This window comes from Azolla caroliniana, unplaced genomic scaffold, assembly GCF_043228905.1.
Source record: "Azolla caroliniana isolate FFs.n. ecotype wild unplaced genomic scaffold, voAzoCaro1.0.p SCAF_3, whole genome shotgun sequence".
In the NCBI taxonomy this organism is placed as follows: domain Eukaryota; kingdom Viridiplantae; phylum Streptophyta; class Polypodiopsida; order Salviniales; family Salviniaceae; genus Azolla; species Azolla caroliniana.
Window position 1 is genome coordinate 3,036,868 of NW_028230438.1, and position 24,396 is coordinate 3,061,263.

General features: G+C 37.4%; 3 protein-coding genes across 3 annotated transcripts; all 3 read left to right on the top strand.

The window, feature by feature from the left end:
- Positions 1-582: 582 nt before the first annotated feature.
- LOC147865883 (S-adenosylmethionine decarboxylase proenzyme-like) lies at positions 583-4,539 on the top strand. The gene is made up of 4 exons (XM_087316005.1): positions 583-921; positions 1,543-1,714; positions 3,265-3,336; positions 3,425-4,539. The coding sequence occupies exons 1-4, from the start codon at positions 583-585 to the stop codon at positions 4,471-4,473; spliced, it is 1,632 nt and encodes a 543-aa protein (XP_087172131.1). The 3' UTR covers positions 4,474-4,539.
- A 5,734-nt stretch (positions 4,540-10,273) lies between these two features.
- Positions 10,274-11,569, top strand: LOC147865884 (UBP1-associated protein 2B-like). Its single transcript, XM_087316006.1, has 3 exons — positions 10,274-10,396; positions 10,615-10,771; positions 11,217-11,569. Exons 1-3 carry the CDS (start codon positions 10,274-10,276, stop codon positions 11,567-11,569), a joined length of 633 nt encoding a protein of 210 aa, XP_087172132.1.
- A 6,879-nt stretch (positions 11,570-18,448) lies between these two features.
- LOC147865885 (histidine kinase CRE1-like) lies at positions 18,449-23,948 on the top strand. Its single transcript, XM_087316217.1, has 9 exons — positions 18,449-19,181; positions 19,473-20,330; positions 20,556-20,672; positions 20,788-20,909; positions 21,008-21,233; positions 21,405-21,513; positions 21,583-22,084; positions 22,216-22,807; positions 22,921-23,948. The coding sequence occupies exons 1-9, from the start codon at positions 18,792-18,794 to the stop codon at positions 23,155-23,157; spliced, it is 3,153 nt and encodes a 1,050-aa protein (XP_087172343.1). The 5' UTR covers positions 18,449-18,791; the 3' UTR covers positions 23,158-23,948.
- The last annotated feature ends 448 nt before the right edge of the window (positions 23,949-24,396 follow it).

The window sequence follows — 24,396 nt, forward strand, 5'->3', positions numbered from 1 at the left end:
AACCAATCCCAGCCGAACATTGGGAAAAAAGTCACATTCAATCTTTCAGACAAAGAATCTGAAGCGGACATGTCGATTACCAAACACGAATCGGCCATCTAACAAAATGCCAAAACTGAAGCGGCAAAAGGTCCAACAACTGACTCCAAATCGGCTAGAAATTTGATCAGAGCCGAACTAGCTAGGATGTCACATGGACGACCCAAATAGCCAAGGCATCTACTAACTTGTCAATTCCCAAGGAAGAAGAGGTGGATCTTACACCAACGCAAGAAAAATGCTAATATAAAAAGTATGGACAAGTGGGAAAATGAAGCCACAAGACTATTTCTTTCATAGAAGGTAGGCATAATGATTATGTAGGAATGTAACTACTCTAACTTGAAACTCATGATAGCGATAGAACATGCATCATTCCCATAGTGATTGAGAGTCCACATTGTGAAAATAGGAAAGTTGCATGTAAGGACAAAATCAAATTATGTTTGGTAAATAAATGTGAATCTCGTTGAAGGCAAAGCATGGTATCAAACTATGATATTGGGAGTTAATAAAGTTATTCAAACAAAAATATGCATAGACATGTGGATGCTAGACAATCTTTATCATTTGAATATTGACAAATCCACATACACATGTCTATGTTATCCATATATTAGTATAATATTTAAAGCTGGAATAAACCAGAATTGGGATATAGGCTATATCTTGATTGGAATAATTGTTGCAGACCCTGAAAATGGTTATGCAAGTACGATAACCTATATCCTTATTTATATACTCACTAATCTCATAACTTTTGCTTGTGTTACTCTATTTAGTTTGCGAAGTGGAACTGATAATATTCAAGATTATACGACATCATATACGAAGGATCCTGTTCTAACACTCTCTCGGTTTTCCGTTCACCATCCCTCGGAGGTATTCCTCCACTATCTGGTTTTTTTGGTAAACTTTATATTTTTTTGGCACGGATGGAAAGCTAGTTTGTACCCATTAGTTTGGGTAGCACTCATCACAAGTGTCACTTCTATTTATTATTATTTAAAAGTAATAAAATTGATGTTCATTGGTAGAATTAAGGAAAACGACATTTCTACAATGAATATAAAAAAGTCATCACTTTTGTCAATCTGGATATCCAAGAGTTCTGCTGAAACAGCTATGTTTGTTTGTGCATCAGCATCAATCCTATCATGTATATTTGTAGACCCCATTATCAGTATCACACGCAAAACACATACTTTTCAGTAGTATAGTGGGCTAAGTGGGGTATACAACAAGGAACAATTTATTGAAATAGTGCTTATATATATGGTAGAAATTCAAAAGTACGTTTGCATATTTTCAAATCAACCTTTATATATACTTGGTTCACATCGGAAAGCCCTTAATCACAATAAAGTACTTAACGAAAGTGAACAACAATAATTAAGAATAATCATCCAAATTTAGGGCTCTCCTTCTGCTTCCCTTCTTCCTCCTCTGCTCCTCTCCACCCTTCCTCCTCTGCTGTTGACTACATACCTCTTTCGATCTTAGCTCTGCTTCATCGCTCCGCCCGCCCTCACATCGCCAGATCTCACGAATGTCTCGACGTTTCCCTCCTCTGCTCATTTCTCGCTGCTCACCTATTGCCTGTGTGTCAGCTCGAAACTCAACGATTTGCGTGTGGGGCTTCATACTCTATTGCCTGTTGCTTTAGCAATATCAGGTACCCTACTGAATCATCATGAAATTCATGTCTAATACTGTTTCTTGAGTAAGTTTTACCCTGTTTTTAAGAGTTCCATTTTTCGCTTGTCTGATGCTGTTATCTCAAAGTTGTACATCTAAGGGTGTGGTAAGCTCTTTGTATTGTGTTAGGTACATCTTGTCGAATGTCATATGATGGGTGGCTCCGGTATCTACAAACGGTGAAAGGTCGAAACCTGTTGTGTTGGTTGAAGTGGTATTGAATACATTTCTTCGCCTGATGATGGTGGATTTTGTTGAAGTTGTGCCATCCTAGCTTGAGACCGTTGGCCTGCTTCACGTTGTTTTGTTGGACATTCCCTTTCGAAGTGTCCTTGTCTGTTGCAATTATTGCATGTCATTGCTTTGGTGCTTTGATGATTAGATTTGTTTCTTTGCTTGGTTCTACAATCTTTCTCCCACTGACCTGGTCTGTTGCAGTAATTACAAAGAGATGTTTTTATATTTTGGTGGTTGTAATTGTTTTGATGATTGGTTGGTGTCAGTTCAACGTGGGAATGGTGGTTGTCATTGCGATCAGAATTGTTGATTGGTTGAGATTGTTGCTGCTGAGCTTGGAGAAGGTATATTCTTGGCGCATTTTGTTGATGAGGATTGGGTTTGATAGGATTGGGTTGTGACGAAAGGTCACCAGGTTGATGGTAGTGCCGCTAATAGCACAAACTACATGTTGATTGTCTGTGAATTCCAGGCCTGTGATGGTGCCTTGTTCTAGTAGTGAGCGCCATGATTGTAGAAATGTTCCAAAATCATCACTGTCTTGCATGTGGAAGGTTGTGCGTTGATGAAACAGAGCGATAGCATGAATTGTATGTTGGTCTTTTCATATTGTTCGCTTAGATATTCCCACATTTCTTTGGCGGTTTCTTGGTTTGCGATGAGGTACATAAGTGAATCTGCTACATGGAATAGGATTTCAGATTGTTATTCTCAGGTTTAGCTTTGCTTCCATCTATGTATGCCCATAGATGTAATCTGTGCAAGTACATTTTCATCTGTATTTGCCATTTACGATAATTTGTGGCTCTGGTTCATCTGTCAATTCGGATAGATCTAGATACTGATGTGGAGGAGAGTATTGTAGCAGCAACAATGTCTGGGTTTTCAACTGTGGCCATGATTGGTTTTCTTTTAGTTTTGAAGTAAAATTTGAGTTTATGAGGTTAGTGTTTCTTATTTTAGAAGTAAAGTTTGCGTTTATGAGCCTTGTGTTTTTTATTATTGATGGCTTCTTTAATTGTCGTTTCTGTTTGCTGTTCTTTTGTTCTTGTTTTTGCTGCTGCTGATTTTGAACGTTCTGGTACCATGTGATAATGAATGTATATGAATAGTAACTGATAGAAGTGTTAGTTTTGTTAATGAGTATGAGACTATTAAATAGTCAGATACAAGATATGAAAAGTTATTTTGGGCAGATACAAGATATGAAAATTTATCTTGAGATATGAACGGTTATTTATTGTTCACAAGCATAACTAATGTTGCTGTGGATTTTGCTCTTATTTTTAGTGTGCCAGGAAGCCCTCCTGACAATCGTGCTGGGAGGAGAGCATTTAACGAGGGCTTCCTTGCTTTCGTTAGGTTAGGCAGTTAATACATTCGGGCCCTTCTGATTACACCATTTCTTGCTATTGTTCAGGTGACGGGATGTGTATTCCTTTCTGTCCAGAGGACGCTCAATTATTGCCGCATGATGATGATCATTCAAATTCGAGTGAGCATTTTGAGGGTGTGGAGAACAAAAGGCTACAAATTGAATTTCAACATTATGTCCCTAACCTTGATTCCTTCAAGGGCTTGCGAAGCATATCTAAGCGTGTTGTTGAACGAGTAGCTTCAGAAATACAATGCGTCATTTTGAAGACTCTAAGCAACGATCAGGTTGATACTTATCTCATGTCAGAATCTAACCTTTTTGTGTATAGTTACAAGATCATCATCGGAACATGGGGGACTACTAAACTTCTCGATGTTGTTCCTGTGTTGCTTGATCTGGCTTCTGGGCTGTCTTTGAGATTGAAGGGATGTATATATAGCCGACCAATGACTGATCTTCCAGAAAAACAGCCGTTTCCTCATGGAAGCTTTCGTGACGAAGTTGAGTTCTTGAATGGTTTCTTTGGGGAACTTGGATCAGGTAGTAAAGAGCATGAGTTGAATGGTCCCTCCATACCTCTAAGTTGGCACCTCTACTCTTCATATGTGAATTTTGATGATGATTTAGATGGTGAAGCTGCAATCCTTTCATTGGAGATGTGCATGACACAATTGAGCCGAGAGAAAGCAGCCACATTCTTCAAAAACATGTGTAATTCAGCTACGGAGGTGACTGAGAAATCAGGCATTGATAAATTGTTTCCAAATTCTAGAATTTGTGACTTTGCCTCCCCTTCACATGGGTACTCCATGAACTCAGTGGAAAGAGGAGCTGTGTCGACTATCCATGTAGCTCCTGAGAAAAGGTATAGTTATGCAAGCTTTGAAACAATGGATTATGGCCCAGAAGATGTGGATTTTCCTGTTCTAGTTAGTGATGCCCTCCGATGCTTTCAGCCAGGGGTTCTCTCCATCGCTGTTCGTTTTAGTGATTTATCCTATCTTTGGAAGAAGACACGCAAGTGTTCGTGTGTGCCCGCTTATACTTGTACTTCTACCACTTTCAAGGAATTGGTGCGTGGAGGTGGGGTAATTATGTACCGCACCTATATGAAAGATTGATCATGGCAAAGGAGTCGAAACATTAGAAAGGATATTTGAAATCGATTATATGATTATGGTGGAAAATGAGGCCTAACTTTAGAAAGGTTATTTTCAAAAGTGTTTAGGGTTTCTCAATTTGGAAACTTACATGAAATTTCTGTTGGAAGAATATTGAGATGGCGTTTGTCCATCTTTGTATGTTGAATTTTGAGAATTGCAACACAGTGAAGTGCTTGTACTAAAAAGTTATCTGTAGCTTTAGCAACATCTTGAGTAATTTTTACTGTGTTTTTATTAAAAGAATCTGTAGCTTTAGCAACATCTTGAGTAATTTTTACTGTGTTTTTATTAAAAGAACCATTTTTTACTTGCCATGTCTATGAAATGCCCAAACAAGAAATGGTTGGGGAAAATGTAGCTTAGAAGAGGATTCTTGTATGTTACTTTACAGTTTTCACCACAAGAAATGTTGTTTCAATCTACAAATCAGTATCACAAGGCATTAAGACCTTTTGGTGTCATTTCACAATGCATGTGTCACCTCATTTATTTGCTGGTCTCCTACTGCCTTGCTATGTCACAGTGCATCTTAATTCTCACATGGATGAGAATGCATGGAATTGTGAGGAAATAGCTAACAGCTTTCTGAAGAGTGTGAGAAAATATAGTCTGTCACATGGATATTCACACATCCTCATTCCTTATCTGTATAATTTTCTTACTAAGCATCACTAATGTTGCTGTGGATTTTGTTTTTACTTTTAGTGTGCAAAGAAGTCCTCGGGTTTGGCTAAATCAGTTAAGCTGAAATTGGTTGAGGATCTACTTTAGCTAAGCTGATTAAGTATTAATCAGCTTGGTAACTGGTTTTGTTTAGGCTTAACCCAAGCCATTGCGCATTCTTAGTAACATACTCTAATGCATTAGCAAACATTCTTTTTCATATGTTTGCAAACGAGTGCATATGTTGTAAAAACATGCTTATGTTTTTTCTTTGTTACATTTTTCAGCTTAACTTTCTTACCTTAAAAAATGTTTTAATCTATAATAAATAATGAATACAAAAGTATGGTATTTACCATACTTTGAGAGAGATTTACCATATACTCAAATGATCAAAACATACTCGAATGCGAATACACATAGGCTACGGATGGTTCATACTATGAATGACACAAAGGAACCTCAAGGATGTTAGAAAGAAAATGTGTAGTGGTTGTTGGTGTCAATTCTCTCTAAGCATAGCCAACTAGGGTTTAGGATTTATCATGGAAAAAAGAAGCTTGGCTCCCAAATCAAGTAGCTTGCATATCACTTGATCGCCAAAAGAGATTGTGCATATTTTCATTCCTATCTCCCCCCAATGTTGGGCGAATTCCTAAGCACAATATTAATCATGCCGTCTAGGGAGGGACTTTGTCAACTAATATGGGGGAGGCTAGGAAGAAGTTCTAGCTAGAGTTTTTAAAATATTTTGAATCTAGCTGGTCCACATTCTTCAAACTAGCTATTTTAGCCCCATTTGACCTATTTTACAGGAAAAATTAACATTAAAAAGAAGTAAAAGTTTAGAAAAAAAAAAAAAATCTCTAGTCCCCCCTCCTCTTGTTCTCTACATTTATTTGATAAAAAGGAAAATTGAATGTTACTAAATAGATTTATGGCTCAAAATCTCCCAAGACTCTTCCCATGTAATATCCCAAAATTATGCCCAGAAACTTTGTTGGGCCTATCTGTTTCCAAGGGTCATATACTTCGAATACTACTAACAAATACTTATTCGCACATTTGAAGATCTATATGTCATTCTAGCATCAACCATAAATCTCTCCTAACAAAATTCTTAGCACCACTTATACAAATGTTCGCATAGATAATTCACATCATTAATGGGTTGATCTTCCCAGAGGTGTATTTAAGGTCTAAAAGTTTGCCCAACACTTCTCCTCTCTATCCATTTAAATCTCTACTAATAGAAAGATGGAGGTATGGATTGTGTTATCATCTCTAAATCTACATTTCCATATTGATATATCTTCTTCTAAGGGCAAGAACCCATAGAAGTATGAAAACTAGAGGAGAAGCACTTGACCTACATGAAAGTATCAAGTCAGTGTCCACAGAAGAAGAATAAGAAGTTTAAGATATGGGTGACAATACCAACAAGGAAATCAATCCTACACTTCAAACAGATATGGCAAAGCTTACCTCTTGTAGCCATACAACTTCCCCATTGGGCAACTTCATCAAAGATGAATGGAGATATTGCATGAAGGAAATCATCAATAATGCTCGTAGAATTGCACGTGACAGAACGTGGATAATTTCAAACCCTCCCCAAATATCTGCAATATAAAGCCAAGATCATATTATCATCAAGTCCTAACCATCCTCCAATTGTGTCAAAAGCTAGAGAGTTTCCGTAATAGTTGTAATGCATTATGTGTGAAGAGATTCATGGAAACGCATGGGATATCAGATGTGATTGAACCCATGCAACACCTCCTCCCTTACAGGCATGGTTTAGCAACAACTATTTTGGCCTCCCCGATACAGCTTGGATTCGCACCAACTTCAGTTCACTGCCGATACCATCTTCATTCATGATTTCTTGCTCTGTGTAAGGAATCATTGCAACTGCCAACATAAGACAAGTGGGCAACATATACATTTTTTAGTTCAACAATGACTTCACATACAACCAAGTATGGAGGGACTTGACTTTGATAGGCAACCAAATTTTCAAGTCATTTCGAATGAAGATTTCAGAGTTTCCAAAAGAACCCGACTTCCCATCAGGTAATCCAAACTTTTCCATGATCACTACCATTCTTGTCACATACAATCCATTCTTCAGGAGCCAATTTAATGCAAACTATTGGGTGCCAAACAGAAATTTTCCCAATTGCATGCATCCACTCGATTCACTCTATTTTTCCTGCACAAAAAACATTCCTGCAAGAATCTAGGAAATGATCTGTTTCTAAAGAATCCGCAAGCAAATCTGTTATTCCATGTTTCTCTATCAGGACAGACTTCCAAAGGAGGAGTTGAATTAAATATGTGTGTGATCATCAGCATACATCGAAAGACCAGAGGATCTCGTAATCTTGACACGGGGTGCAAGTCATAGAGAACCACCAGAGGACCGACATGTGCATCAATGCCAAAGATCGGTCGAGATGACCCATTGGCTTGTCTAGTATATGGAGTTTCTGCGCACAAACTATTTTTTCTCGGCCATGGCTATGGATTTCGATCCATGCGGCGCCTCTACTGCTCGCATTGGCGTTACTGCAGACAATCTACACAATCTTCGCCTCTATTGCTTGCATTGGCATTACTGCAGACAATCTACACAATCTTAGGTTACTACCGAAAGCCCTAAATTAACATTACCTTAAACCCTAGAGAAAAAAATTAAGTAGTTCAAGAGTTAAAAGCTTTGTTCATGCATTTGGGCTATATTTATTTAGGGCCATATGTGAAAAAATAAAGTAGTTCAAGATTTAAGAGCTTCATAATTTTGGAGGACGAAGTAGTAGAAGTAGATTTAAGTCACAAGTTGTATAATATTCTTTTGGATGACCAACCAGTCTTCATTCTCAACACTTTGATGTTTGGTGCTTTTGAAGTCTCTAACATCAATAAAAAGACGAGACGAAAGATACTGAAAACCTTTCAAAAACATTAGTTGTTGAGGCACAATGTGAATGGATAGCCTTTATGCACTACATAATCATGTGCTTCTCAGGTTCTCACAATTCCATGTTGTCATATATGCAAAGTTACCTCATGGTATGTTACATAAGAACTTGTGCTTTTAAACTTATATTTACAAGCTTAAATCAATGGCGTTGACGTTGTATTTGCTATAAAAATTCCTCGCAATTTTAGTTTTAGGTCACCTAATCTAATCATTTGCTTCTTAACAATGTCTTTATGCCATTGAAAACTTTTACTCAACACTTGGAATGAAAATGATTCTATTGCCCTTTAAAAGCAAGGTTAATATGATTATGTTCATTGGTTGCCATAAAAATTATGGCTATTTTCACATTAGTGAATGGTTCGAGAGAAAACTTATAGTCATTGCAATGCATATATGCTTTTATGGCCCCTTCATTATAAAAGCTCTTCGTGCTTTTAGTTTGTGATCATGCACTAATAGTTTCCTCCTACACCATTTGTATTTATAACATTTTCATTTCTCATTTTTTTCATAACACTCCATCAACCCTAGTAAGGAATATGGCTTCCACCCCCTATAAATGGTCTAAATTCATCCTCACTAGGGGAACCCCATATATAAGCCTAGCACACCAACCTATCACATCCAAGGTAAGCTTATCAAAAGGCCCAAATGCAAAAAGTCGTAACACGATGTCGTGATATGGGAAATGCATAGGAGGAATTAAGTTAAATCAAGGATATGGAAAAGGTTGAGTGGTAGATCGAGGGTGTAATAAGACAGGTACATTGTGAGTTGGAGTTTACTACAACAAAAAGGTTTAGCTCAATAGGTAAAAGCATGTGCTATGAGTGGGAGGCCAGATGTTCAAGTGGAACCATAGAAGATTAAGTGGATAAATTAATGTGATTGTAAACATCATGATAATCTTTTTGCTAAAATCAAACCAAAAGGAAAGGTAGGCCATGCAAGTAAAAAGAAGACAAGTGTGGATCACGCAAAAATAAAAAATAAAAACACCCACTTTTATTTGGGAGAGAGCCTCTTAAATCCTATATAAGTTTGAATTAGGGAGGGAAACAAAGTTAGAGACGCGAAAGTGTTGCCGAAATCTAAAAAGAGAAAGTTGGTGATCTTATCCTTTCTGTTTATTCCCGTCTTCTTCCTATCTTTCTTCTATTGCTTGTTCACTCCATGTAACAAAATCGAGAGATTTTCTCGTTGTATTTCCACCCTCATAAACTTATTCATGATTACAAAAAATGAATATAATATACTTTTCTCTTGTTTGTGTAAATCATTGTTTGAGTATCTAGTACAAAAGCTTCGCCATGAGGATCGTATTGGGATGTTCGGCTTAGAATTCCGAGCTCGGGAGATAGTGTTATGCGAACTTTGCACATGTACATGTTTAATTTCGTGAAAACACAAACAAAAATAACAGCTCATGAATTGAAAGCCAAGTGTTTGAGCATATATGTGATCGAGTCATGAACAATTCAACAATCCTAGATCATTATGAAAAGAATCTCAACATAGATCTCAAAATAAGCAAAATGAGAACAACTACAAGTGGTCTAGCTACCTAATGGAAATTCCCTGTGATGAAAACCAATTTGCAAATTGCTGCCCGTAGGAGTGTACAGGGCAGTGTAAGGGTCAAAAACGATAAAGGGGTTGTGGTATATGTGTAATGTATACGAGTGTGAGTGAGGATAAATATTATGTCATATTATGTAACCATTATATGATGTACTATATAAACCTCTTATGGGGCATGTAATGAATATAGAACTTTTCCCTCTCATTTCTATGTCTCATTGTTTCTCTCTTTCTCTCTCTCTCCCTCATGCGTAACCTCCTTGGGAGGGGGGTGGGGTTGTTCTTGGCTCCAACCCCACCCATAAACATTGGTACGCCCAAAAGGACGACCCTCCCTTGAGAAGAAGTCTCTCTCTCCCTCTCTGCTCCTCTGTGTCTATGTGTTGGTGTAGAAGGAATAGTGAGTGTTCCATGAGAGGAGCTTCTTCAATTTCCCCCACCCCACCCTTCCCTTGAGAGGAAGTACTCTGATCTCCCTGTGTCCTCAGAATGCCTTATTTCAGTACTCTAATAGACAACTCAAAGATGTGGTTTTGTCATCCAAGGCTTAAGGAAAGGAAAGCTAAGGAGGAGGATCAAGAAGAAGAAGAAGAAGAAGAAGAAGAAGAAGAAGAAGAAGAAGAAGAAGAAGAACAGAAGAATGACGACATGGATTAAGAAGTATCTGTAGAGGAATTAGAGCTTTGATCAAGTCATTCTCAAAATAACATATCTTAGATCTGCTTCACAAAGCAACAATGTCTAATTCTAGGGTTTTGTCAAAGATAAAGACGCTTCCGGACAAGGATATAGCACACATGAAGCTTTTCATTAGAGGATTAGGTTGGGAAATGACACCCGAAACCCTTAAATCGGTTTTCGCATAGTATGGAAACATTGAAGAATGCTCTATGATCAAGGACAAGAACACAAGCAAGAGCAAAGGCTATGGTTTTGCCATGTTTTCTGACAAGTTCGCAGCTCAAAGAGCTTTAAAAGAACCTAGCAAAGTCATAGAAGAAAGTGTTGTGAGATCAAGCTCAAGTTAGTTTAGTTAGGTAGTCAACCATGTAACTTCATAGTTACCTAGATAGAATCTAGTTAGAAGTGTTGACTATAACGCCTTAAATAGGACCTTGTACTTAAGTGGGATATTCTAGATCCTCCACTCCTAAGTACATTTAATATAGGACTTACACATTAGTACCTATATTCTACTTACACACACATGAGATGTATATATACCTCATTGTGGGTATTTTTGTATTTGATGATAATGATGATTATAATGCTAATTTAATATAGTTACTCATCCCCCATCTTGTGGTGTTCATAAGTGTATCTCTCTCTCTCTCTCTCTCTCCCTCTCACACACATACACACACATATCACTCAATCTTCCGCACTTAACTTAATCACATAATTAGGTACTAATTAACTCTTAATTACCTACCTAATTCTTAACAGGAAGAGTAATCGTATCCATTAGCATCAGTGGGGCCTACTACATCTTCCGATGGAGGAGGAAGTGATCATATAGGAAGAAAAATATATGTCGGAAATGTTCCACAAGATGTGAATGCAAAGAAGATATTATCAATTTACTCTCAGTTTGGTGAAATTGAAGAGGGACCAATCGCATTCCTAGAGTCAAGGAAATCAAAAGGATATGCTCTCATCATATACATGTCATCGGCATCAGCCAAAAAGACTCTGGAAGGGCTGGCCAGACGGCCACACAGCCGACGTTTGACAATCAATCGGACAACTGGTAGAGAGACGGTCGATGAAGGGAGACATCCTCGGACATACGGATGGCCGGCTGGACAACCGTCAAGATGACAACGATCGAGGTCCAGACAAATGGCGATGGTCATTGTTGGACTGACGGTGACAGCTGACGTTCGACATCCGGCGATAGACGGCCACAGACAGAGCCGACGTCTGACAATCAATCGGACAACTGGTAGAGAGACGGTCAATGAAGGGAGACATCCTCGGACATACGGATGGCGGGCTGGACAACCGTCAAGACGGCAACAATCGAGGTCCAGACAAATGGCGATGGTCACCGTTGGACAACTAGTTGGACTGATGGTGATAGCCGACGTTCGACATCCGGCGATAGACGGCCACAGACAGAGCCAACTAACCGGTTAGACAGCTAGCCGGACAGGAGATGGTCAGACACAAAAATGGTCAGATGAAGAGCAAGATAAAAGGAGAGGAAGGAGAAGCAACAACAAATGAAGAAGAAGAAAGTAGTAAGGAGAAAGAGGAAAAGAGGAAAGAGGAGGAGGAAGAAGAAAGTGATGCCGAAGAGGAAAGAAGAAAAAGAAGACAGACTCAACTAGACTACAAAGAAGAAGAAGATAGGACGAGTTGATTGGTGTGTGATCCAATTGAGAGGTGTGATGACCGAACAAGAATGTTCGGGTCAAGCAAGCTCTGATCGAAGTTATCGATTGTAGAGTTGTGATCCACTCAAGGGATTTCCGACTAACGAGACTACTGATGGAGTTCTGATCGATGCATTGTCCCACATGCGTGCCATGTGTGCCCGTAGGAGTGTACAGGGTGGTGTAAGGGTCAAACATGATAAAGGGGTTGTGGTATATGTGTAATGTATACACGCGTGAATGAGGATAAATATGTGTATGAACACATGCACAATTATGTGCATGTGTACAAGAATGTAACGGTCATATTATGTAACCGTTATATGATGAACTATATAAACCCTCTATGGAGCATGTAATGAATAAAGAACTTTTCCCTCTCATCTCTGTGTACCATTGTTTCTCTCTCTCTCTCTCTCTCTCTCTCTCTCTCTCTCTCTCTCTCTCTCTCTCTCTCTCTCTCTCTCTCTCTCTCTCACATGTAACCCCCTTGGGAGGAGGGTGGAGTCGTTCTGGGCTTCACCCCCCACCCACAACACAAATGACACTCCTAACATAGTTGGCACTCGTGGAGAAACTCGTCGCAAAAACGAGAGAGTGATGTATGAATTCAACAATGGGTAGAGAATGCCCATGCATGGCCTAGTATTACCATGGTTGGTAACTTGAACACTCCCCCCCCCCCCCCCCCCCCCCAATGAAGCCAAGCATATAACTAATATTGTTGGATGCATATTAAAATCTATATGGTTGACCCCGCACTATAACAATATTGGGTGAGCATGAGTGCCATATATTTATCATGAGTTCTTGGTAAACTACATGCGAGTATGTAAGAATGGTGAGTACAAAATATATATGTGGATTGAAGTAACAATATCTAAATACAAACATGATTTGGTATGTTGTTACATTCCTCGTATACAATCCAATTATTATAATTTGTATGAACTAGATCAAAGCGATCCTTTTAAAAAATGTGTGTTCTCACATTCTTACATATGAGAAGATTGAAAAAGTATTGCTTGTGAAAGATTTTAATACTAGAGTTGGAACTTATCAAAATATGAAAGTTGATAATAAGGTAATGGTGTCAACTTCAAAGCATGTGCCATAAGATTGATAATCTAAAGATTCTCAATGGCACTTTGTGTGTTTTCAATATGGCCCATCCTCAATAATTCAAACCACGTGCCCTTATACTTGCCCATTGCTACAAAAAACTCACACATTGACCAAGAGATTAGGATACACAAGGAAAAGAGGTACACTACAAGACTTCGCATATCAAATAACTAAACTCTATGAAAATGAGGTTGAGAATCATGTCATGAACCTCTCCGTTAGTAAATATGTGAAAAAATAAGTTGGCAGCAATTGGCAGATGTCTTTCTCAAGGTAGAGTATCTATCAAAAGTGCACATGTAGGTGGACATCAAGTGCTTGTTTTCCTATACGAATCTTAATTAACGTTAAAATAAGGAAGAAAGGGTGCTAGACCACCCAATCACCCCTAGCGAAGATGAGAGACGGAATTGAATCCTTACCCTTTATTCCTTGTGAACTAAGCCCACACCTACTAATGTTAAGATTAAAGAACTACAGTTCATTATACCATACGATTTCGCTCAAAACATTTCCCATGTAATACTTCGTTCAAAAAATAAAACATACATACACGTTATTACCCTCGTTTTTTCCATATGCCATGAAACTCAAAACATTGTTGTTTTGCATGTTGGGTGTCACCCTTGATGTTATCCAAAGAACCTCCCTCGTAGATTATGCACAATCTTTGTCAAAATCACGGTAATTGTCCAAAGGGTTATATAATAATTTGATGATTATTCTACATCATCATCAAAGTAACCCAATAGAGTTAGTAATATCATGCATTACAAAAGAATCTAAAAGATCATCATCATAAATGCATGTCCATTTTCAAATTAAATCCAACTATTCACAAACTTTCATGATTGATGAAATCTATGGCAATATGATATAGTGACTATTTCTAGTAACAGGTAAGTACTAAGGACTTTTGTGAGTTAGCCTTCTAGAAATGTTTTTCAAGGACATGTACTCATCGGAATTACCTCCAAGGTTACACCTAACACTAAGTAGAAAATAAGTAACATGAATCGTTGTCAAAATAATAGTACGTTGAAATTAATCCAATGTTACCTTGGGTTAAAGCTTTTCGATGTTGCCCAATTTTCTTTATTAGTGATCTGAATGAAAATTCATAAAAATGTCTCCAAAGTCAGATTTGTATTTTATACATAATAACAACTAACGACGGGTTTAATGGTGTGCTTGTAATAAATTTCTCCATGTTTGTACTTTGATATCAAAGTCACAACATTAGTTTAAGATCATATTCACTAATACATTGCTCCTAAACGATGTACTTAGACAATGACAATATGCTCACTATTTGCCATAAAATTCATAACTCTTGTTTTGGCATTGTCCAATGTTTGCATAGTAAACTTATTGTTATTGCATTGCATAATTTGGCCCTTTCATCATAAAATCTCATGATTCGTGAATAATAACAACGCATTGATATCTTCTTCATTTTTCATTTCTCCCATTAAAGACATTGCTAATAAAGATCTTAACTAAAGCCTTCATTGTGCCATTATCCAAAGTTTGTTATCACTAACAATAAAAAGCAAAGTCGAATTTCCGCAAGGTACACATTACGAATCCATATGCATACAATAAATAAGATGTCAATACTCAATACCATCAAGTGCACATATTTTCGAAATTTAAATCTTATTAATACTTTTTTATAAATGTTTGAAGATAGACAAATATATATATGGCAAAACTTCCACTTTGTGTTTGGAAATCTATAGATGACAATTCCTTTCGTAAAAGATAAAAGTCACATAAGCGCGCGCACAGGTACAAACTTCTATGTAAAAGAACAAATTCATTGGTTAAGCCATGATATCTAGGAAAAAGAACCACAACAATGTCTAGAAAAAGATACCTCGGTAACATGAGAGTGAAATACATCGGTATTTGAGGGAGGTTCAACATATACATATTCATAGTTAGTTGACTTAGACATTCCATGTCGTAATAAATAGAACATAGGTTATTTCCGATGGTGTATAAGTAGAGTTGACAATTTGATAGTTTTGAGCACTAATTATAATTGCATAGTGTTATGCCTCTATGTTATTCCCATTACCATTGTAGCAACATGCGGTAACCAACTTATATAGATTCGTATTAATGTTCTTGATTAGCCTATTAGAGTGGGTCTTGATTGAGAATTTTATGTGTGAAATAGTATGGTTTATATGCATACCACCAAACTTGGATTTCATACGAGTTAGATTGGGTGTATCATGCACGTCATTGTAAGTGTACTAACTATGATGTTTCGCTTGTCTTGAATTTTGAAACTTCCATTATGTAGGATAATGCATGTAAGTGAATAGTGCACATCAAATGCATGTGTCCCACTCTCTTAATAGTTTGTGCATGTAAATACATGGTTTAACTATCCATCCTCGTTCATAGATGGCGTAAATGTAAATTATTAAATTGCAAATACAAGAAGAGACATACCTTATTATGATATATCAGCACGACAATGGATTCTATTCAACATTTGTATTAACAAACAACAAATTGTTTTGTAGCATGCGAATTCGTGCATATGACAAAATGGTGTGCACTATGTTTGCCTCTTACTTGTGAATATGTTGATTAATTATGGATCAATGTACAAAAAAATGTTGCTAATTATCTACATTACCTCTCCAAGTTCTCACCAATGTGTAGGGATTTTTAGGAAGATTGGATATGTAAAGAAAGCAAGAAAAAGAAAGGAACCGTAAATAGAGAAGAGATCCAATTTTGGCGAGAAGAGTACTCTAAGAATTTCATGAGCATAAAGGGTAATTTAGTAAATTTTAACTAGAAGTAAGCATTCAAAATAGTCTCAACATGTTGCATACTAGTGTCTACGAGTGTTCTCTATATATACAAATATAATACAAAATAATTGGTTCTAATTTCAAACAAAGAATTGCGAGACTAAACTGTCCATTGGAGGTGAATGTCCCTGGTTTCTTTTGCAAAGATGTTCTATGAGAACTTTTGAATAAATTCTTATACATCCCACATAGATGACACATTTTCTACACTTGACCATTTAGTTTATCTCCCTTTGGATTAAACCTAGGTTTTCTTTTTGTGGTTCCAAGGGAGATAACCCAATGCTCCCCACACTATTCTCACTTTCCTTGTTTGGATTGCTGCCAATGGTTCTCTTAGGAGGAAAAGCCTACAAGAAAGCAATGGTAGATGTTCTCTTTTCCCATTTCATCACAGAACCAATGGCAATAACCTTGTTGTTCCACACAAGGCCTTTTCCAAAACGACATCTATTTACTCAATTGCCCTCTTCAATTCATCAAGTTCTACCATTATTGATATTGTTCATTTGGTATGTGTACGTCGCAATAACTAGCTCATGTGAAGGTCTGGCTCCATTGAGTCCCCTCTCATAAAGGTGAGAATGTTTTATCTATAAGTAATTTGTAAGGTTTCACATTGCGCTTTGATACTTACTATGTGTGGCAAGGTCTTTAGTTTGTTGTGGGTAGGACTTGTTGTCATCATTTTGCAAAATTATTTGGCCTCATGGAAACTTCCTTACCTTCTAAATTTTGGGTGATTGTTTAAAATGATCCAATATATTTCATCCATACTCAACATTGCTCTATATTTGACTTCATTGACATTAATTGTTAACCAAATGTTGGGTCCATACCAAATAACATTTCACAATCCTAACATAAACATAAGTATTTCAAAGGAACATGCATGCATTTATTCATCTTTAATTAGTATACCATAGGAACAATTTAGAACACATGCATAGAAATTCAAGTGCATGCTGGTTGGAATTATGAACAAGTAAATCTCATTAGTATATCACCATGCCCATTAAATGATTTAATTTTGTATTTGTGACTATATCATTGCATCATGGTGAGTCGTGAGAATACTCAAAATAGTTTTTTCTTCCTAATGAAGAATTAAGGATCTAGCACTCTAGCGCATAATGTGATTTGTGACATTATTCAACTTTAAAAGTAACATCTCCAATATCTAACTACATACAACCAAAAGTGAGACCAAGTAGCTCACAAAAACGTATTGGTTATCCCAACATAATAATGTCTAAAATGTGAAAAGTACATATTGCATGAGCATTTGCATGCATTAGTTTACAAGAGAAATGACAGAGATATTTTGTTAGCCAAATGAAGGCTTAAGTATGTGTATGTGATCAAACCTCCATTTCACAAATAAAAAAGACACAAGAATCAACCAACATATGTGAGATCATATTGTATTGAATCAACATGGCTTCATTGTTCGATAAAATCGTCTTCCAAAGCAATCATCGTTTTAATATTTGAGAATGCACACACATAAACAAGTATTTTTGCTAGTTTGGATTCCTAAGACTTTGAGACAACATGCAAAAGTCTGAATACTTTCTATTGTCCGTTGATAATATCGAGGAAACAATCGTAGCGTATATGCTTAGATCAGTGCTATGAAGAGGGGCAGAGGCAAAGTGATATTTCAATACTCGTTACAAAATAAAGGAAAAGCGAGAGTCTTGTATGCAGATACCTTGATTTTGAGGCCTTACGACTTACAAAGTTGATCACAATACCAATGGAGAAAGCTCATGGGGAATTGAACCTGCTCCACAATCTAGACTAAACTTAATAACAAGGTGTTAGCAATACATAACATTTGAACATAATTATTGAATCATATTTTGATTAGTACTAAGCGAGCATTCCGACATTTCCAAAATGGAAACTACAATTGATTGAAGAAAACATTCAAATTTTGAAAAAAATTACCAAATTACCATTTCGTTTTTCGCAAATCCGATTCAAATCTGGACTAGCGCAGTTTTAACTGTCATGTAACCACTATTATTATTTGATGGAGAAGCATGCTTAGCACCCAAGCAACCATAACTTATTGCTCTATAATCAATGTCAATGTGGTAATGTAATGTAAGATGATGAGTCATTGAGTTATACATGTTTGATAAAATAGTGGTGTTTTTCACACAAGTACTAGAATTTGGTTTTTGATTAGGTTTTGAGAGGAAAGATGAAGGTTATTTGTATGGGGGAGGGTTTTGGATAATTTTAAATTTGTTCATATTTTCTCTCACTTTACGTTAATTACAAATATAGCCTTCCATCACTTAGAGTCTCTTTGAAGCAACAAGGAAACAGAGTTTCTGTCTCTCTGCCTCCTACTTATCTTATTCTGTTTCTCTTATGACTGTTCTTCTATGACTGTAAAAGCTCTCCATTTTAGTTCAAAATAAAGGTAACCGAAAGACTCTTCGTTTCTTTCCTTTCTTATCCTTCTTTTCTTTTTTCATCCCTTCATATATATATATATATATTGCCATAGTTCAGAACCTCTCACAAACAGACATTCTCTGTTTTTTTGAGGCACACATGTATTTACATATATTTTGGGCGGCTTCTATCCGATGAGCTCAAAGAAGCTGAATGAAGAAAGGCAGAAATGTGGCTGTATATAGGTAAGAACAAAAGAAGAAAGAAAAGAAAGGGGAGAAATAGTATGTGATGCGATGCCTCATATGTATTGAAAAAAGCATGAAAGACCTGAAGTGGTTATCCACAAGGTGGTTCCTTGTGAACTTCATGATTGCATGTATATATGTGGGAACAGGGCAATTATCAGACACTCTCTCTATACTCAACTCTCAAGCTTCGCCCATATGGGCGCCTTCGGGAATAATGGTGGCTGCAGTCCTCATATTTGGGAACAAAGTATTTCCAGGAATCCTCTCTGGTACCATAGCCATCAATATTTGGTATTTCCAGAAGCAAGAGGTCCGATCGTACCTCCCAGCCTCAATTGCTTTTGGTATATTCTCGCTGGTTGAGAGCCTTTCTTGTGCTTGGCTCCTCACACACCCACTTTGCTACACCAATGGTTGCTTTACTTGGCAGGTATGTCTTATTCTGGTGATTGACTTGGTAGTTTACTCTGATAGTATCAATGATATAAAATTGAGAGGACCCAAGTTCAATCCTTGCCATTGCACTAGGCTCTGTTCCATAGATCATATTCAGTCTCCGTGGGCATTACTAATCTATTGGCTTGTCCTCTTTTATTGCCATTATCAACTTTCTTGTGTAGCCTTTTGTTTTACCAAGTAGTCACTAATCTTGAGGAGTAGAAAACACCTTTGAAGAGTAAGGTTCGATACTTATGTGATTGAAATGGATGATTGCAAACAGGATGCTCGTGAAGGCACTCAAACGGTTGACACATTACATGATGCATTATGGCTATTCATTGTTGCTCCGGTCACTACACTTATTGCTGGAACTGGAAACGCTCTCGTTCTTTCACTATCTAGGATATCTACTTGGAGCCATTTCATGCGAATTTGGCCAACTTGGGTTCTTGGTGACCTATCAGCTATTTTATGCTACACACCATGCATTCTTCATCTATGGAACCTCTTCCATGAGGATTTCAAAACGTTTTGTTGGGGAAGAAGCAAGCCCATGAAAGCTTGTCAAAGGCTCTGTAAGCTTGGAATTAATGGAAAACCTTCTTTGAGCACTTGGGTAGAAGAAACTACAGCTGATTCGTATGTAATGCAATCCGATATTGAGAATGTGCTTCACAATGGGAGTTCTTTGACAATATGGAATAGCACAGATTCAAATATTGTTCCCGGGTATTGCCAATCGTCTAATAGGGTCAATGTTGATGGTTGCAATGAGTGTATGAGAGAAAAGTGTATAATGGCGAACACTTCAAGGAATATCTGTGAAAGAATGGCAAAAAACGATCCAGGCTTCTCAATCCGGATCTTTCTCATTAGGCTTTTGGAATGCATGGTTCTATTCCTTATCTTAACTGCACTGTCTATGTTCATATTCTTCAACCTTGGAGCCCCGACGAATGAATTCGTGCAACACTTATCTTACTTGGTATTTCCTGTGGTCATTTGGGCATCATTTCGGTTCAATCGTGTTGGGCTTCCTTTGTCAGTTGTGGTAGTAGCCGTGATTGCCAGTGGGGGTACTGCAAAACACCATGGGGCTCTTTACCATGATGATAATAGTGACAATTCATTGCTCCAGGTGAAACACTCTGCAGAAATCTCAAGGACTAAAAGACTATTTTTTTAAAAATAGGAAAACAACATGCTGAAATACCCCTACTGGAACTGGGCTGTCTGATGAGTCTGAGTCAGTTTTGGGACAGTCTCCCAGTTGGGACAAACTGAGGGCATTACTTTTGTAGTACTCGATCGCAAAATTATTACTAGAATACAGCTAACAAAGAATCATCTCTCTGTTTCATAGGTGCAAATGTTTGTGAGTGTATTGGCCATGGTAGCGATAACGTTGGCCGCAATAGTGCACGACCGGAAACAAATGGAAGGGGAATTGAATGAGATGAATTTCACTCTAGAATCTCAGGTAGAGTATATTTATATATCCCATTATCCTCTAGTTGGAGTTTTGTTCTTATGATGGCTTTATGTGCTAAAATAATAAAATTCATTTTTAACCTATACATTACAAAACTATGTAGGTTAGAGAACGCACAAAAGAGCTGCGACAAGCAAACCTGGAGTTACAATCTTCACAAGCAGCAGCAGAAGAGGCCAGCAAAGCCAAGTCTGAGTTTCTTGCCAACATGAGCCATGAAATCAGGTAAATATTTATATATATTTGAACTATCATTCTTGTAATTAAGATTTTGGTTCTTTGAAAAGCATGAAAATGTATGCATCTATACTATATGATGACAGGACACCGATCCATGGCATCATTGGCATGACTTCTTTAGCTCTTGATACAAACCTCTCAGATGAACAGAGGGAGCATCTTGAAACTGTTTCTCAGTCTGCCGATTGCCTCCTCCACATTGTGAATGCGATACTTGACCTTGCAAAGATTGAAGCTGGGCGATTGGAACTTGAGCATATTCCATTTAGTCTTTCTGCTACCATTGAATCAACTATGAAGATGCTTCAAGTAAGTAGAGAGTGCCACTCTTATTGTACGAAAGGATGTTTCTAGGTTTATCATCATTCTGAAGGAAATGTTAAAGCATTCGTCCACATTCAGCATCCATATTTATTGTGTTGAGCTGAGAAAACTTTTCCATTTATACAATCTCATCATGACCCTGTGTCTTTAATGCAGGTTAGAGCCACACCAAAGAACTTAATTTTGTCTTGTCATATATCTCCTGATGTCCCAAAGTGCTTGATCGGAGATGCTGGCCGGTTACAGCAATGCATACTTAATCTCGGTAAGTTGATGTTATTCCAAATCAAAATGAGCCATCTACTGAATTTAATAATGCTTTTAAATCTTGTAGTTGGAAATGCCATCAAGTTTACACAAGAGGGATCTGTTTCAGTGTCGGCAAAGTTGTACACAAGTGAAGAGACTGTACATCCAAGAAATGTTGCCCAAAGATTATCTTTTAAGAGTTCTTCTAGCTCTAGCGCATTTGGGTCTTCAAAATACTTACTCAAGCATGACCTCTGGCACTCTATTTCTTTGGGTGAAGATATTGACTTGTCTGGATATACTGATAAATCCACCTCAAAAGGTACAAGGAATACAACATCATCATTTGAAGCTGACCGGTTATGTGGGACATGCCAAATCTCAACACTGAATAATGAGAATGGAAACTTGAAGTCTGAAGACAATTTAGAGAAGGGGAAAATACAGGTGTTGTTTTCAGTGACTGACACTGGGATCGGTATAAGCAAGGAAAATCAAGAAGAGATATTTAAAGCTTTTTCGCAAGCGGATAGCTCTACGACACGGTTGTATGGAGGAACTGGCTTGGGGCTTAGCATTGTTGAAAGGTTTGAGAAGATTATCAATCTCATTATTATTTTAGCAAAGCTATATATATATATGTATGTATATGTGTATTTATATATGTGAAATCTCTATCTAATTCAGACGCGTTTTGTATGTTTTCCCCTTTTACCAGGTTAGTCGGAATGATGGGTGGGTTCATCTGGCTTGAGAGTGAATTAGGGAAAGGTAGTTCGTTCTACTTTGTTGCTTCTTTTGAGAAAGGTGATCTGTCCACTTTTGAACCATCACCCTCCCAGAAAAGTGGAGTTGGGGAAGTTTTCCTCAATCACTCTCTCATATCTCGACCTTCTTCTCTTACCAAAACTAGCGATGTCAAGAAGAAGATGGCCAATACTTGCAAAGAAACAGAGCAAACATGTGCATCTGATGCTGAAATATTGAATTGTGATTACAAACTCATTCCTCACGATCCTACACGAGAACATGCAACTGTGAAATATTTGGATGAAACACTCTCCGAAGCTTCCATTATCTCTGAAACACTAGAAAAGAATTCATTGAAGCTGGAACTTGATAACCCATTTCTTTTCTTCAAAGGAATGAATGTTCTTCTGGCAGAAGATAATGTGGTAAATCAAAAGGTTGTATGCCAACAACTCAAGAAATTCGGAACTGTTGTCGAGGTTGTTAGTGATGGACAGCAATGTCTTGATGCCCTCGAGACCAGTCGAGAAAAATACGATCTTATCCTCATGGATGTTCAGGTAAAGGGGAACAAAAAAACAAGCACGTTATATTCCATTCTTTTGCTTTACATAAAAAGGTGTTTTCTTTTGTTCAGTGTGTGTTGTTAAATAGAATATTATTTTTGCAATAGATGCCAGTATTAGATGGTCTTGAAGCAACAAAAGTAATAAGAAGAAATGAGGAGGAACTTGGATATCCACATAAGCCCATCATCGGTCTAACTGCACATGCCATACAAGGCTATAAAGATAAATGCTTGGAGGCTGGGATGGATGCATATGCATGTAAACCTTTCCAAGCTAAACAACTCATTGAAGTCATTCAAACAGTGATGCGGCCAATAATAAAGGGTGATGGTAATGAGTAATGATGATGGTGATCTGATGCCGATGCCAATGAGGACGACGGTTACAGTGACAAGAACAAGGACAAGCATGCTGATGATGTTAATTATGATGGTGATGGTGAAAGCAATGAAGATGAAGATGAGGATGATAATGATGATGATGGTGTGCAACTATACAGCCATTGCTCAACATTGCAAGCAACATGATGACAGTGACAGTGGCAGCGACAGTGATGGTGATGGTGATGAGGATGATGCCATTATACAATACAGCCATTGCTAAACATTGCAAGCAACGCAAAGCCATTGCTGAAGCCAAAGCCAAAGCCAAAGCCAACACAAATACTGATGGTGATGGTGGTGATGATGATAGTGATGGTGACAAGGATGATGATGTGCCCCATATACAACACTATACAGTCATTGCCCAACATTGAAAGAGACCTAGAACATCATTGAAGTCATACTTGTTCAGCTTCTTATTTAACAAATCAAGAAAAAAGGCTTGTATGCAATGCCGGATCAGTTCTTTTTTGAGGAGAAAATATCTTCTCTAATATCAAATAAGGCTTAAAAAATTTGTAAACAATACATGATGAGCCATCATGCTTGTTGAAATGGTTCTTTATCACTAGTGACATATTTTCCTCCAAGTTGATCACTTGATGGAAAACAGAGGGGTTTATGCCTCATGGCTAACCAATAGGTTGCAAGTTCAATTCTCATGTTCTGTCAATTGATGGGATTGCAGTGTAAAACTCTCCATTGTATATTTACCAAAATACCCTGAGACAGGATTCCAAAAAATACCCTTTCATGTCTCAGTCCTACAATTTCCCTTTGTCTCTACATTTCATCTTTTCTCTATATAATTTCCTCCAAGCCGTAGTGAAACAAAGAAAGATACAATACTTGTCTCTAAGAGGTCATAATTCACATGTTCCATGCCCTTGTGAAAATGGGAATTGAATCTTGAAACAGTTTGACTTTAGAAACAAAAAACCAGAATAAATATGCAATGCATTCAGATGTTCCATGACCTAGAGAAAATAAAACAATACTTGTTTGCTAAGCAGTCATCTCCAATATTGGCTAGTTGAAGATGAAAAGAAAATTAAATGGAGAAAACACCATTACTGCTGGTTGATAATGGGTTTGATTAGTTGATGATGTGAATAATGATATTGCAAGTGATTTGTGCATGAAATTGAGCTATTGCTCAATTGGTTCCAACTCCTTTATAATGTTGTGGTAGTGACG